At 42.1% G+C, this 12642-nt stretch overlaps 1 protein-coding gene across 3 annotated transcripts in view; it reads right to left on the bottom strand.

Annotated features, from left to right (window-relative positions):
* The window catches only part of LOC109968018 (nardilysin-like), a 77085-nt gene that overhangs the window by 12909 nt on the left and 51534 nt on the right, over positions 1–12642 (bottom strand). Inside the window, exons 1-12 of one of the 3 annotated variants that reach the window (XM_020613996.1) lie at positions 8703–8834; positions 7869–8112; positions 7066–7276; positions 6364–6445; positions 5170–5323; positions 3985–4058; positions 3725–3820; positions 3407–3529; positions 2383–2440; positions 1678–1751; positions 1016–1085; positions 663–740 (exon numbers count right to left, since the gene is read on the bottom strand). In XM_020613996.1, coding sequence (XP_020469652.1) covers positions 663–740; positions 1016–1085; positions 1678–1751; positions 2383–2440; positions 3407–3529; positions 3725–3820; positions 3985–4058; positions 5170–5323; positions 6364–6445; positions 7066–7276; positions 7869–8077 — 1229 coding nt within the window. In that variant the 5' untranslated portion in view covers positions 8078–8112; positions 8703–8834. The other 2 variants (XM_020613998.1, XM_020613997.1) reach the window with 2 other exon arrangements.

The raw sequence follows: 12642 nt of genomic DNA on the forward strand, positions 1-12642 counted from the left end.
GTACAATACAAAGCTTTATCCAAAAAAAAAAAAAAAAACCTGCCAAACACGGCTATGGTCCTTTAAACCTTGAGACGTCCAAACTGTGTGTGTGTGTGTGTGTGTGTGTGTGTGTGTGATGGACACACAGAAAGATCACTCCCCAGTCTCAACAAGGAGACAATATTGACTCAAAACCAGCCTCTCAGCCTCGGACGCTGTCATCATCTGTGCTCAATAAAAATAACCACTCTATTGCCTCAGTAGTTTGTTTGACCAGGAATTCAGACAGAGTCCACCCAAATCTCACTCTTATCATTTATCAGCAACTCCAAACGGCACATACAGTAAACAGGAATATTCCATTAAACGCTCCAAGTGGTACTGACGGTGAAGGAACTATTGGACGGGCTCTTGGTACTGTGGGACTACAGAGGGTTTGGCACATCACTTTGCCTCTTAGCAACAAGAGGCTGAAACGCTCTTGTGCAACCACATCCAGGGATGAGAATGTATGAATCACATCGTCAAGTGGGCTGGCAAAGTGCATAGTTTGACGAATGGGCTCAGACACTCAGAGCTTCAAACAGCTCATGTATACCCAGCAAATTGAAGACCTTTTAATTGGGTGTTGGAGTGTCCTCAAATCAGAAAACCAAACAGACAGAGGCAATAACACTCACTTCCTCCTGAGCACTGAGAGGATGCTTCCTGTGCCTTCATGGCCAATAAGCCAAGAGATGTAGTGGAGAGGCTTCACTCTGAAAGAGGAGGGAGAAATATGAAAAGGAGAAACAAAGACCGTTGATGCAATCCCTCTACAATCAAGGCAAAACATGGTATCTTTTGGCTGGTCTAATTTTACGTTCATATGAAGAGGCACTGCTGTAGAAATGAGACAGGGACATGGCAAAAAAAACAACAAACAAACACATATGATGCAATTTCTCTCACGTCAGGGGAAAGTATGGCCTGTTAAAGGTGATCCGATTCTGCATTTATGTGCCCTTCACCATCTACCGTATATGTAGCTCACCTGTAGTGTTCTTCCTGAGGGGGGAGAGCCCAGGTGATATTCAAAGCATGGACTTTCCCAACAGGAACAACTGCAAACGCACAAACACACACATTGGTTTTCCTCTGCTGAACTGATCCCCGACCCTTTTGGCTTGTGATGCATTTAAACGAAGCTATGTGACCTTGCATCATCTTATCAGTTTGCACATGTTCACAGGTTGTGAGGAACATAAACAAAGAGGATCAGAATCATCTTTATTCACCAGGTATGTTGAACACAGAAGGAATTTGACTCTGGTACAGTGGCTCTCTATGCTTTTATAAATCAACCAGAAAAATAAAGTGCATTTTAATAAAACAATCTATTAATAAATACATATACAGTGTGAAAGGAGCTTTTAGATATGTACAATGGTTATGCTTACAAATTCCAATACAAGTACAAATTATTGCACTAGGTATGTTAGAGCAGCTAGAGTATTTTTGAAAAGGTAAAATCATCTAGTAATAAATAAAAAAAAATAACAAAGATTAAAAGAAAACTTGAAAAGATACATCCCATTTCACTTAGCTGATAAATGTTGTGGTTTATCATCACCATTAAAACCATCTCCAGACTGCTGAGACTCATTTAGAAGACACCATATATGTTCAAACATACGAGGTAAGATGGAGCAGTACCTCTGTAAAGCTTGTTGAAGGCTGGTGTGTCAAAGGGATCCAGCATATCTGAGAAATCTGGCTTGGGCAAACCGCTGTAAAACAAAAACTAAATTATGAAAACCAACAATAATGAAACTGTAAAGTTACACAAAGTCACCATGCCACCATGTGTCACTACAATTAAAATCATTATGCTTTTGTAAAAATCCATTTCACAAAAACTGCACCTTGTTTCTACCACGAACAACTGCAACATATCAGGTTTTCAGGGCTTTTGCTTAAATCAAAACAAATTTAATCCATCTAAAGGAGTTACAGTTGATTGAGATGCGTTATAACTTCACAGATGAGAGACATTTTATCAACCAGTACAGGAAAACATAATCCCTTAATTGAAATGTAAGCCTCATGTGGTTTTCACATAACAGTGATATGCATGTTGATTGTCTAAAAGACCCGCTGCAATGACTCATAAAACAAACAGAAGTGGAGCTCTGGGAGAAAACACTAATTCAGCTTGACTTTACGGTGGAATGACACCTTTCAGATGTACTGCACCAAAAAAAAAAAAAAAAAACTGAGATGAAGAGAGGTACAAAGAGCTGAGGAAGAGACGGAGGAAGGCTTGGCATTTACATTTGAGTAGTGTGTCAAAGGATATTCAGACTTAATCTATATCACACCAGCATCTCATCAACTGAGAGCCTCTTCTCCAGTACTCACTTGTTAGGCACCTTGCTGAAGATCTCTCTCACCCACTCCTCCAGAGTGTCCAGCTTCTCTAAAGGACACACCAAGTGAAGGAAGATAAATTAGAGCTCAAGTGCATCTCAATAATTTTGTCTGAAAACTAGTGACTTCTGAAGAATGCAATGCTGAATGCTTGTTACAAAGCTACACTGTAGAGGTGACTGCAATTTTTCAAAGTTTTGTCCTTAAAGACTCAATCCATAAAATGTTTTTCTGCATAATACAGGTATATTCACATGTATTATTATGATGTTAAAACACACCATGTAGAAATTACTCAGTGTAAATTCACAGATAAATATGACTGCCTGCAACTATCAGTTTTATTCTTTATTAAAAACAATGTTGGATCCTCTCAACCTGGTTTTCTGGGCTCTGGTAGAATTAAGAGTGTGGAAACCCCAGCTGAGCCCAACAGGACCTGTCGGTACCCAAGGGTTCAGGATGGGTTTGGACAAAAATACGCAGCCCGATCCATGCTCTAGTTACATACAGTTTTTGTTGGTTTAATGCAATTAGTGATCACTATGACACCTACACATCACTTTACACTAGCTGCTGTTTTAGATGAAGACAATTCTTTAAACCAAGAACTAAAGGCTGCAACATGAAAGAATCATACTGATCCACAAGGCCAAAAATTCAGTTGCCTCATTAGGAAACTTTTGTCAGCACAAATGTCAACACTAGTCATCGTTTTACTTGTACGCAGCAGATAATTAGCTCTGTGATATTTTCTGTGAAACCCAGAAAAAATGTGTTTGGAGAAATATAGCAATTTGAGTTGATCTGAGAATTATTATTTACAGCTGACTGAACATGAATGAAGTGAATCCATAGCAGAGATAATTGTTTTAATTGTTAACTAATCTACTGATTTCTTTTTCAATCGAATCAATTCATTTGGTGTATGAAATGACTGAAGTCAATAATATTTCTGTCAGTCTACTAATTGACTAGCTCTTGATATACAATGAATGGGACAGACTTTCCTGACCTTTTGACTGCACAGCCAGAGTCATGTAGTGGGCAGAGTAGTGTTTCTTCCAGAAGGCACGCAGCCGCTTATAGACATTGATCTTCTTCTTCTTTGGCTCCTGCTTCAGCGTCTGGGCGTTGCCTGATGTTGTCACAAGTGAACGAGGAATTGAACAAAACTATAAAACACTGTAGAAAAAGAGTTTACGAAAGCAGAAATTTCAGCAAGAAGGGAAAGTTGGCATCTAACTCAGCACTCCTGTTTGTTATTGCTGAGCAAAGCCCAAGGAGGCCCTGTGAGTATTAAGTGTCCCAGCGGTTGTGTTTACAAACTCACCCCAGCAGAACTTGCCCATAGGGTGTCCAGGTTTAGCCAGACTGCCAAACAGCATCTCCTTCCTGTGGGAGTCCGACGGCTTAGCCAGCTGGTACTCTGACAGGCAGAAGGAGAGAGGAAAAAGAACTCTAGAAACACAGCGGTCGATGGAGAGTAACAAAGCTGCGTGAGTAGAACAGAGCACAGCTGATGAAAAGTACAGCAGCTGAAATTTCCCTTCTCAGCATGGACAAGTAATGCATAGCGGCACCGAGACTCACCACTGTCAACGGCCTCTACCTCCCTATCGATGGCGTCTCTGATCATCAGGGGACAGATGAAGAACTGAGCCCATCTAAGTGGGTGACAGGACAGGGGGGCCAAAATCAGGGGCCATATATCAGATAGCAGGACTGGAACAAACAAATCTAGAGTGGTACACACCACTACTACTAACTGATACACACTTTGGAGGATATTTACTAAGGTTTTGTGGCTCACTTTCTGGCGCTAAACAGTGAAATTGAATGTGTTCATATTTACTAAGGAGTGTCGGGGGGCTTAGCAGCAGAAGAAACGCAGCACCACATGAGTTTGCCCGTTTGGTGTCAATGAATATGCATCTTAAATTAAAGTTCAGTCACTGTAAACTTGCACTTTCTTCTCCACTTTCTGCACCTGACTATAATTTGTGACAGGTTTAAGGTAAGGTAAGGTAATGTAGGACTTTATTGATCCCACAATGGGGAAATTCCCAACAGCAGTCCCTTTAGTAAACATCCCCTTTTGTCTTCACATATGCAGATATAAATAAGGTCATACCAACACTAACAAACTAGAACTTATGTTTAATATATACTGTGACTCCCTGAAACTAATTTTATGTCATGCTAGTTTTTGATGCTTCAGTCATGTAACTGATTTCCTGTCTAGAAACCGATTTACACGTTACTAAAATAGTGAAATGTCTTGCCTTGTAACTAACACTTTGTTCTATAGGCACACTACTTCCTGATAATTTCATGAACATTTCCTGAAAACAACCATGTACAGTAGTTTGGTACTAATTTCAGAAAAAAAATAAAACATTGAAGCAAATTTTGAGACTCTTATCTGATCACATAATTGATCACTTTCTATTTATATATACACATACACTCATTGGACCTTAAGAAAAGCTGGTGCAGCCCAGTCCTGAGCTGAGGCAAGTCAAACTGAGCAACATAATCACAGGACAGTGAGGTTTCTCTGTGTGTACAACTAACTCAGGACAAGGCTTTAAAGGTAACAGAGTCTCTGAAGAGCAATCTCCTGTTGCCTTTTCAAGTTTGTGTCATTTTCTTACTCTTTTGTTTGGTGGTTATCTGTAAATCATCGAATGGTTCTCTACAAGTCCACGGTTTAAGAGCGACTGATCCCCCCAAAAAAAAAAAAAAAAAAAAAAAAAACCTCTGATGCTTCCTCACCTGTCAAGAGCCTCTTTGAAGTTTTTCCTCTGCACATCAAACTGGAAGACGGTCCTTTCGCAGTCGGTAGAGGCGTTGTCACTGCCTCCGTGCTTCTTGAGGAAAGCATCAAAGCCGTTTTCTGAGGGGTACTTCTTGCTGCCCATGAACACCACTGACACAAAACAGAAAAACCGTAGGTTTATCTATGTGAAGTTTTGTTTCTAGACGAGTCACAACAGCTTTTGATAGCTTTATTCAGATATACAGATGAACGCATAGCTCTAATAAATATTGCCGTGACCATTTGGTGACAGTTTTGACAACAGACTGTAAGAATGAACAAGGGCTTTCTCTAAGACTGGCCATTTAGAAATAACGCTCAACAGTCACATCTGTAGAATAACAATTTCTAAGCCGACAGTAGCAGAACGCATTTGTAAAACACTGCATTTTGATGGATGTGTGTATCCATCTGAAAATGTCTTGCTGTCTTGAACACACTGAATTCAACAAGTTCCTGCCTATTCTCTGTTGGAGGAAGCAAAGCTGGATTATGAACCATGCGCCCTATGATCCAGACCACCAGGCGACCTAAAATCCTTGGTTTAATATGCATCATGTGGTTGGTAGTAAATTAATTATTGCAAGCTTGTTCTCCAACTTTTGGAATATGTACCACTAGAGCCAAATATTAACTGAAATGTCTCACTTATGCTCTGAGTCTAAATCTGGTGTTAAGAAATATATTTTTAGGCAATTCGCTGATACGATGCATATTCATAAAAAAAGAAGCCAAAGCTACTTTGCATCCAACAAACTCTCTGTGCCAGTTGTGTAGTAGTAGTGTGAAATAAATGGGTCTGTGGAGGTGAACAGTTTGATGCACAATGCACAGAGAGTAGGAAGAAAAGTGGGTCACACCGGGTCCATAGGGTTCTCATTTTGCCTTATGGCCCCACTGTGGGTTAATCTAGCCCTAGGAGAAGGGCACACTGGGAAATGTCAGATGTTATCAACTACAGCAGAAATAGACAAAGGAAGCTAAGAGAGCACACAAAATAAATAAAATAATAAACTACATCGGGAACAAATTGTGATTGGTAATAGGAAACAACCTAAGAGTATCTGGGGATGGATAAACAATACAATCAAAGAAAAGATAAAAACTTCTTCCAGTGAAAAAGGCCTGAATCTCTGGGGCCAATTACATACTGTGTTCCAGAAAGTGGGCGAGGCCAGGCAGGTCGCTGGGGTCACTGAAACTTCCCACTCCAACACACAGTGCTGCCGCAGACTGAAACACACAGAATGTCAAGTCATTTTGGAGTCTGGCAATGCACCTAAAGGATAAGTCTGGAGATGCTTTGTTTCTCTAATTGTCAACAGACCCCCCCTCCCCCCCTATAAAACCCCAAACAACCAATGAACTGATCCAAAGAACAAGCCAAAGCCTGATTATTTTTTCCTCCTCTGCCAAAGAGCTCCACTGTTGTCCAATGATGATTCTTAATTACATGAACGAATGAGGATGTAGCTCAGGGGCTGCATCCTGGGTAGTGAATCCAGAAAGCATTGAGACTTTCACATTACTGGATCTGATCTTTCAACAGAGTTTGGTAGTAAGAAAAATTTTGAATATCACCAGCATTATCCTTTATACAGCTGAAGCCCTGGGGAAATTTTAGGTGCAGATGTGTTTACAGTTGTGTGTATTTCAATGTAATATAAACAGTTTCAAGTTTGTATGGACACCTTTTTGCTTCAATAACTGTCATGTTTTTGTTTCACTGTGTATGTGATTTCAGCACAAATTTTAGATTCAACATGACATGTTTTTTTCTTCCTCTTCAGAATAAATTCTGTAAAAAAAACAAACAAACAAAAGAGCTCTACATTAAAACTTTCATGTGGCACCTGCTTCTCTGCATCTCCTTTTGTCTTTGTCCCTTCATTGTCATCATCCTCGTAACTATCACTGCACTTCTCAGCATCATCTTCCTCGGATTCTTCTTCTGTTTCATCTCCAGATTCATCTTCCTCCTCGTCTTCATCTTCACCTTCTGATGCTGGGCCGCTGTAGTCTGAAATGAGCAGAGCCTGCAGCCCGTTGTCCAATACAATGTACCTGAAGGGAATAAAGTTAAATGTGAAAAAGTACAAATGTAGCGTTGTATCATCAAGTTTTACAGCTTTCATTGTTTGGGTCTTATTCTGAAAAGACCGGTATCCTGGCCAATATGCATTCTCTTTTATAGTGACTGCCCATCAAACACAATACATTCTGAATCACAAAAAAAGGTCTTAAATCAGATGTCTCTTTGCAGATTGCATCTTATACCCTTTGAGACTCTTGTTCTAGGCTTTTCACAGGATATTTTCCGTGTATGTCCCACAGGGACCTGGGGCACTGGTGTGTGCTTATACCATGAAATTGTCCCATCACACTACAACAATACTGGCGCTGATCTGGCTGGAAGAGAGGCTCAGTATCATTTTTGGATCTGGGTTAGTGGATCTGGGTCATTTTCTTAGCACTTTATTTCAGGAAAACAGAAAATAGTAACCTCTGGAAATCACATTAATAACAATGATTGAGAATTGACTCAACAGAGGAGATAAATCATGTAACAGGATTGCAGTACAGTGCATGGTTTAAACACTCAGGAGAACAGCAACAAAGAGTGTGGATGTTACTGTGCAGCAGCAGAGTCCTTTACCTGTACTGTTTGGGGTCACTTGGGGACTTGATGATCTCGCTGTCTCCAACATTGTCCTGTCCTTCTCCACCTGCGTCCCCCACAGTCTGGCTCTCCACCCAGGACAGTCTGGAGTCTGGAGTCTCTGTTGCGGCTGCTTCGGCTCCTGCTTGGACCGAGCCTGATGAATCAGGCGCCGGGGCGTTCCTGGACTTGTTAAGCTGCGGCATCCTCCGCAGAGATGATGAGACTTTGGCACTGCGGGCTGACAGCAAGGTGCGAACATAAACAACAGGACAGCTTGCCGTCACCGGTAATTTACTCCTCAGCACGGCAACACACCGCGTCAGCCTGAACAGAGCTATGATGAAAACCCTGCCTGACAGACGTGTGTGGAAAAATGAAAGCTCGGGAACCCGTGAGACCAAAACAACATAGATTAACCAAGACCGTCTCTCCCTGTGGCAGAGGCCTCTACGCTTGAACCTGAGCTGTCACACACACACCAGCCAGGACCTACAATACAGTTATTCACATAGGGCTGTCTGGTGATTTCGCCCTATTCAGCTGGATGTCAGCTAAAATACGACCCAGCCCGACCAAAACCTGAACCTTTCATCTGCACAAGCACAGCAACACTGACCACCATGACCCACAAAAAACAGCTAAGAAATGATAAACAGTATGCTTCACATACAAGAGAAAAACAAACATTAAATGGGTGCTACGGGCTCCTGAACGGCTGTAATGTAAACTTAGAAACAGTCTTTAAAATACGCTTTAACAGGTTTCCTTAAGGAGGCACAGCCAAACTTTAAGTTTCTTGAAACCAATGAAGCTACAGTGTCTCCATACCTTCCTCTCTGCTAACAGCAGTAGGAAATCGGTTTATGTGAGCACGAGTGTCTCCCCAACAAGGAGTGCTGTGATTGGCTGAGAAGGATCGGCCCTTCTGTATGACAACGTCCGATTGGCCAGAACGACAAAGAGGCGTGGTTTGTGCATTAACACGTGTGCGCCGTGCAGTCAAGAGTGCCTTAATGTAATAAACTGCAAGGACGGGACAGCGGAACCCAGAAGTACCCACCTGGACGTAATCAGCAGATGCTCGCCATCTGTTTATGATTATGACTTCTCGATTGAGAATGTTCAACAGACCACTTATCCTGACCCGTAAATGTCATAATTGGTCGATTTCTTTTTTATCTCCTTAGTCACTATAACAGAGTGTCAGCAAGGGCCACATATCACCCACCATGAAAGTGGTACCCCCAAGGCTCCCAACAAGGATGATTGGAGTAGGGCCCGCTAGGTGGCAGGCATAGGCCACGAGGGATGTTGGGCAAATCTTAGACCTGATTTTTGAGTATGGTCCAAGATAGGCTCATATTAAGGGGTTATTAATCTCTACTTTTCCTTGGAATTTAAAGGACTTTCAACATTTGTAAATTCATTAATGCTCTTAGCATATTTATAAGTAATCCACCGAGACATCCAAGTAAAGACAGGTGTAAAGACAGGAGAGCAGAAAATATTCTTATTGTGCAGAAATTTGTGGTTTATCTTAGAACAGACAAAAACTGAGTAAAAGCAAAGGAAACAGTGATTAGTAAACAAAAAAGATAGATTTGAAGTAATTTGCTGAAATAAGCTAATAACAGTAATATGCACTCTCTCAAGTCAAGTGGTAAAAAACAAAGATGTTATCATGAATAAGCCACATTGACATTTGTCCAGCAGTCTTCCTCAGTCTCCCCTATGTAGCGTGTTGGCATTTCACCCCTCTGCTGTGCCAATATGTCCTCCCCCTCACTCACCAACTCTCTCTGTGTCTCTCTGTCTGAAGCCAATCTGATTTGCCCCTGGGCTTCTGTCGGCAGAAAGAGGTGATAAACACCGCAACCATGACAACCGGCGAGTCAGACACATGCCTGAGTTCTGGTATCCTAATGGCTTTACTTGGCATCCTTTTCCCCTTTAATTTAAGTCCAGTCTTCACCTGAACTGATATCAAAACACTGAGGACAGATGAATGCAGCATGGCTCCTGTACAGTTTGATCTTTCTCCTCCACATCTTTTGAGATAAGTACCTCTATCAGCATGTGAGATGAAGCTGTGTTAACACTAAAACCTCCACACTGCTTAAAACAGAGCTCAGATATTAGTCACTGCAAAATATCCAGCAGCCTGATTAATAAAACTGAAATGTTAACATACTGATTCATCTCTGTCAGATAGAAAGTCAAAGTACTGAGGTGATTCTCACAAACATATCCTAGTGATCACTAGTAGGCCCTACTGAAAACACAATGAATGATATTTTCACAGCAAAAGTTCTGGCAGCAGGTGTACTCTAGCCAGCACAGAGCCATTGCTCATTTGAAATTGTTGGGCAATGGTAATAGCAAGGATAAGCAGCCAATTAGAACTGTATGAAAGTGCTTTTACATAACCTTCCACGTGAAAGCATTCTGTGAGAAAAATATCAGGCCTGTGTTAGTGATTGATTGGCCAGACTTCTGCAAACCATGAACCTCCTCTTTAATGCCAACATATATGGCCTTTTCATGGTAATGTATATTGCTGCAACATGAGCCATCATAATTCTCAATTTTTCTCACTTTTGTGCCCCTCTCTATGACTGAACCCAAATGGAAGTTGAGATCAGGCACCTCAGGCCTTCCCAGAAAAATATGTCTGTGTAAAAATGCAGCCACCTGAATCATTGTAGGAATTATGAATTTGTCCCCTTCAGTCAGCTTCCTGCAGAATTATTGGAGGCAGCGGCAGCAACAGGAGTCTTTACCTTAAGATTCCAAGGGGCAAGGTTCCCATAGCAACTGATCTGAATCCTAATTAAAACAAGAGATTTGATTAATTAGCTCAATGATGTGTCTCTATGTGTGTGTGTGTGTTGTGTGGCTCTCTGTGTGTGGTATGTGTGTAGGAGACAACATGTTCTCGTGAGTCACGGTGTAATTTGTGTGTAGTTTTTGCTAAATGAGGAGGGGGTGTTACAGTATACGCTTATATGTTTATGTGTTTATGTGGGTACTCATGAGCCTGTGGGTAATCCTGTGAATCACTATGTTCTCAGCATGCAGACTCGTGTGTGTGTGTGTGTGTTTCACGTCCCTTGGGAGGCTTGTCCTTGCCTGCAGTGCTACTGTGTGAATCAGAGGTGAGTCCTCTGGAGTTGCCCTCTGCTTTAGTGTTAGGTTAATGACAGAACCTGGCCATCATCCCCATTCCTCCTTCATATCCTCTGATTTTCCTCTCCCCTTCTTCCACCTCTCTCTGCCCACCCTGCATCTCAGACAGACCTCCCAACCCCCCAAATACCCTCTGCTTGTTGCCTCCTTTTCACTCTGTCCCAACACCACCTTTGCTCCTTTCCTCCCTCTTTTCCCACAGTGTACAGGATGTCCTTGCCTGCCTCTCTGGTTGCCTCATCCCACTGAGTAACTAGAGACTGGGGGGCAGTGTTGGCCCCAAAGAAACCAAAACACGTGTTAAGGGACAGCACAGAGCCATGTGAACAGCATGTAGCTTTAAGGAGATTTTCTGACCTGTGGATTGGCAGGGGAGATGAATAAACCTCATTCCCACTCTTATCAGCATGTATTATTGTCCTCAAGTCTTGAGTGTGTGTTCATTCATGCATGCAAGCCAGTCCCAGTGGATACCTTTTAAACAAAAGCATAATTGGAGAGAGCTACAAAAATGTGCTGACCGCTTTCTGCAATATGTATACAATGGAGGAGAGGAAAGTGAGAGCATGGGAGTGGAAAAGAAAAGGATAAGAATGGCATGTGAATCACTCTGAATTGACAAGAGCCCACAGGAGAATCAAAGTAAGAAAATAAGAAGGAAGAAAGGGAGGGAGAGAGAAGGGAAAGAAGGACGAAAGGCGAGTGAAACAGAAGAAATCTAAGTATGATCTGACAGAAGTAATTCAGATGGGAGAAAGGAAGAAACTGGAGAAGGATAACGCAGAGGAGGAAGAAAAGGAGAAGTGGCTGAAATGAAACAGCATGAATCCCCATCCATTTCAGCACTGGACAGCTCCACAGACAGCACTAGGCCAGTATAAATAGATCCCCTACTTTAGAAGCCCAGTCAATGCTCCAAAAAAGCGCTTTATGTGCTCAGAGCAGCTCCTGCCCCTAGAGAACAGACACATAGGTATCTGATGGTGCCTGATAACCATCTTCTCTCAGTTCCTCTCCGTTTATTTTCTTAATTTAGGAATCCTCCACGGTTCAACGACAACACCTCGGTGAGGAAAGCGGGTGTTTTTCTCCCAGCTTCTCCGTCATGGGCATTGTTACACTCTGAGGTAGATGATATAGCCCTAGGGCTGGGATCACATTACCCTTGCCACAGATCTGGCATCACCGTTCACAAAGGTGGAAATAATAGGCTGTCTCAATGCCAAAACCTTGCACCCCTGAAGATTATTTATATTCATCAGCTGCAGCCCTGCAGAGTATAGGTGACTTAAATGTGTGCATGTGTCTGTAAGCAATCTTAGATTACTGTATATGTTCATGTGGCTGTTCATACATGCCTGGCGTCTGCCAGCCTGTTTCCATTGCAGGGGAGCATTAAGTAGCCTTGCGGGGAAGCTGTAATACAGCCTAATGCACCTGAGAGCCCTGAAATCTATAACCATCATCTATGTCTTCCTGATATTACTGGAACCATCTCTGTTACTGTTTCTGATAGGAATCTCCAGGGAGAGCTTCCCCCTCCAGTGCTTTAGGGAGAGGTATGGAGGGAGCCAGGAAGGAA

The sequence above is a fragment of the Monopterus albus genome, unplaced genomic scaffold (assembly GCF_001952655.1).
Source record: "Monopterus albus unplaced genomic scaffold, M_albus_1.0 scaffold141.1, whole genome shotgun sequence".
Classification (NCBI taxonomy): domain Eukaryota; kingdom Metazoa; phylum Chordata; class Actinopteri; order Synbranchiformes; family Synbranchidae; genus Monopterus; species Monopterus albus.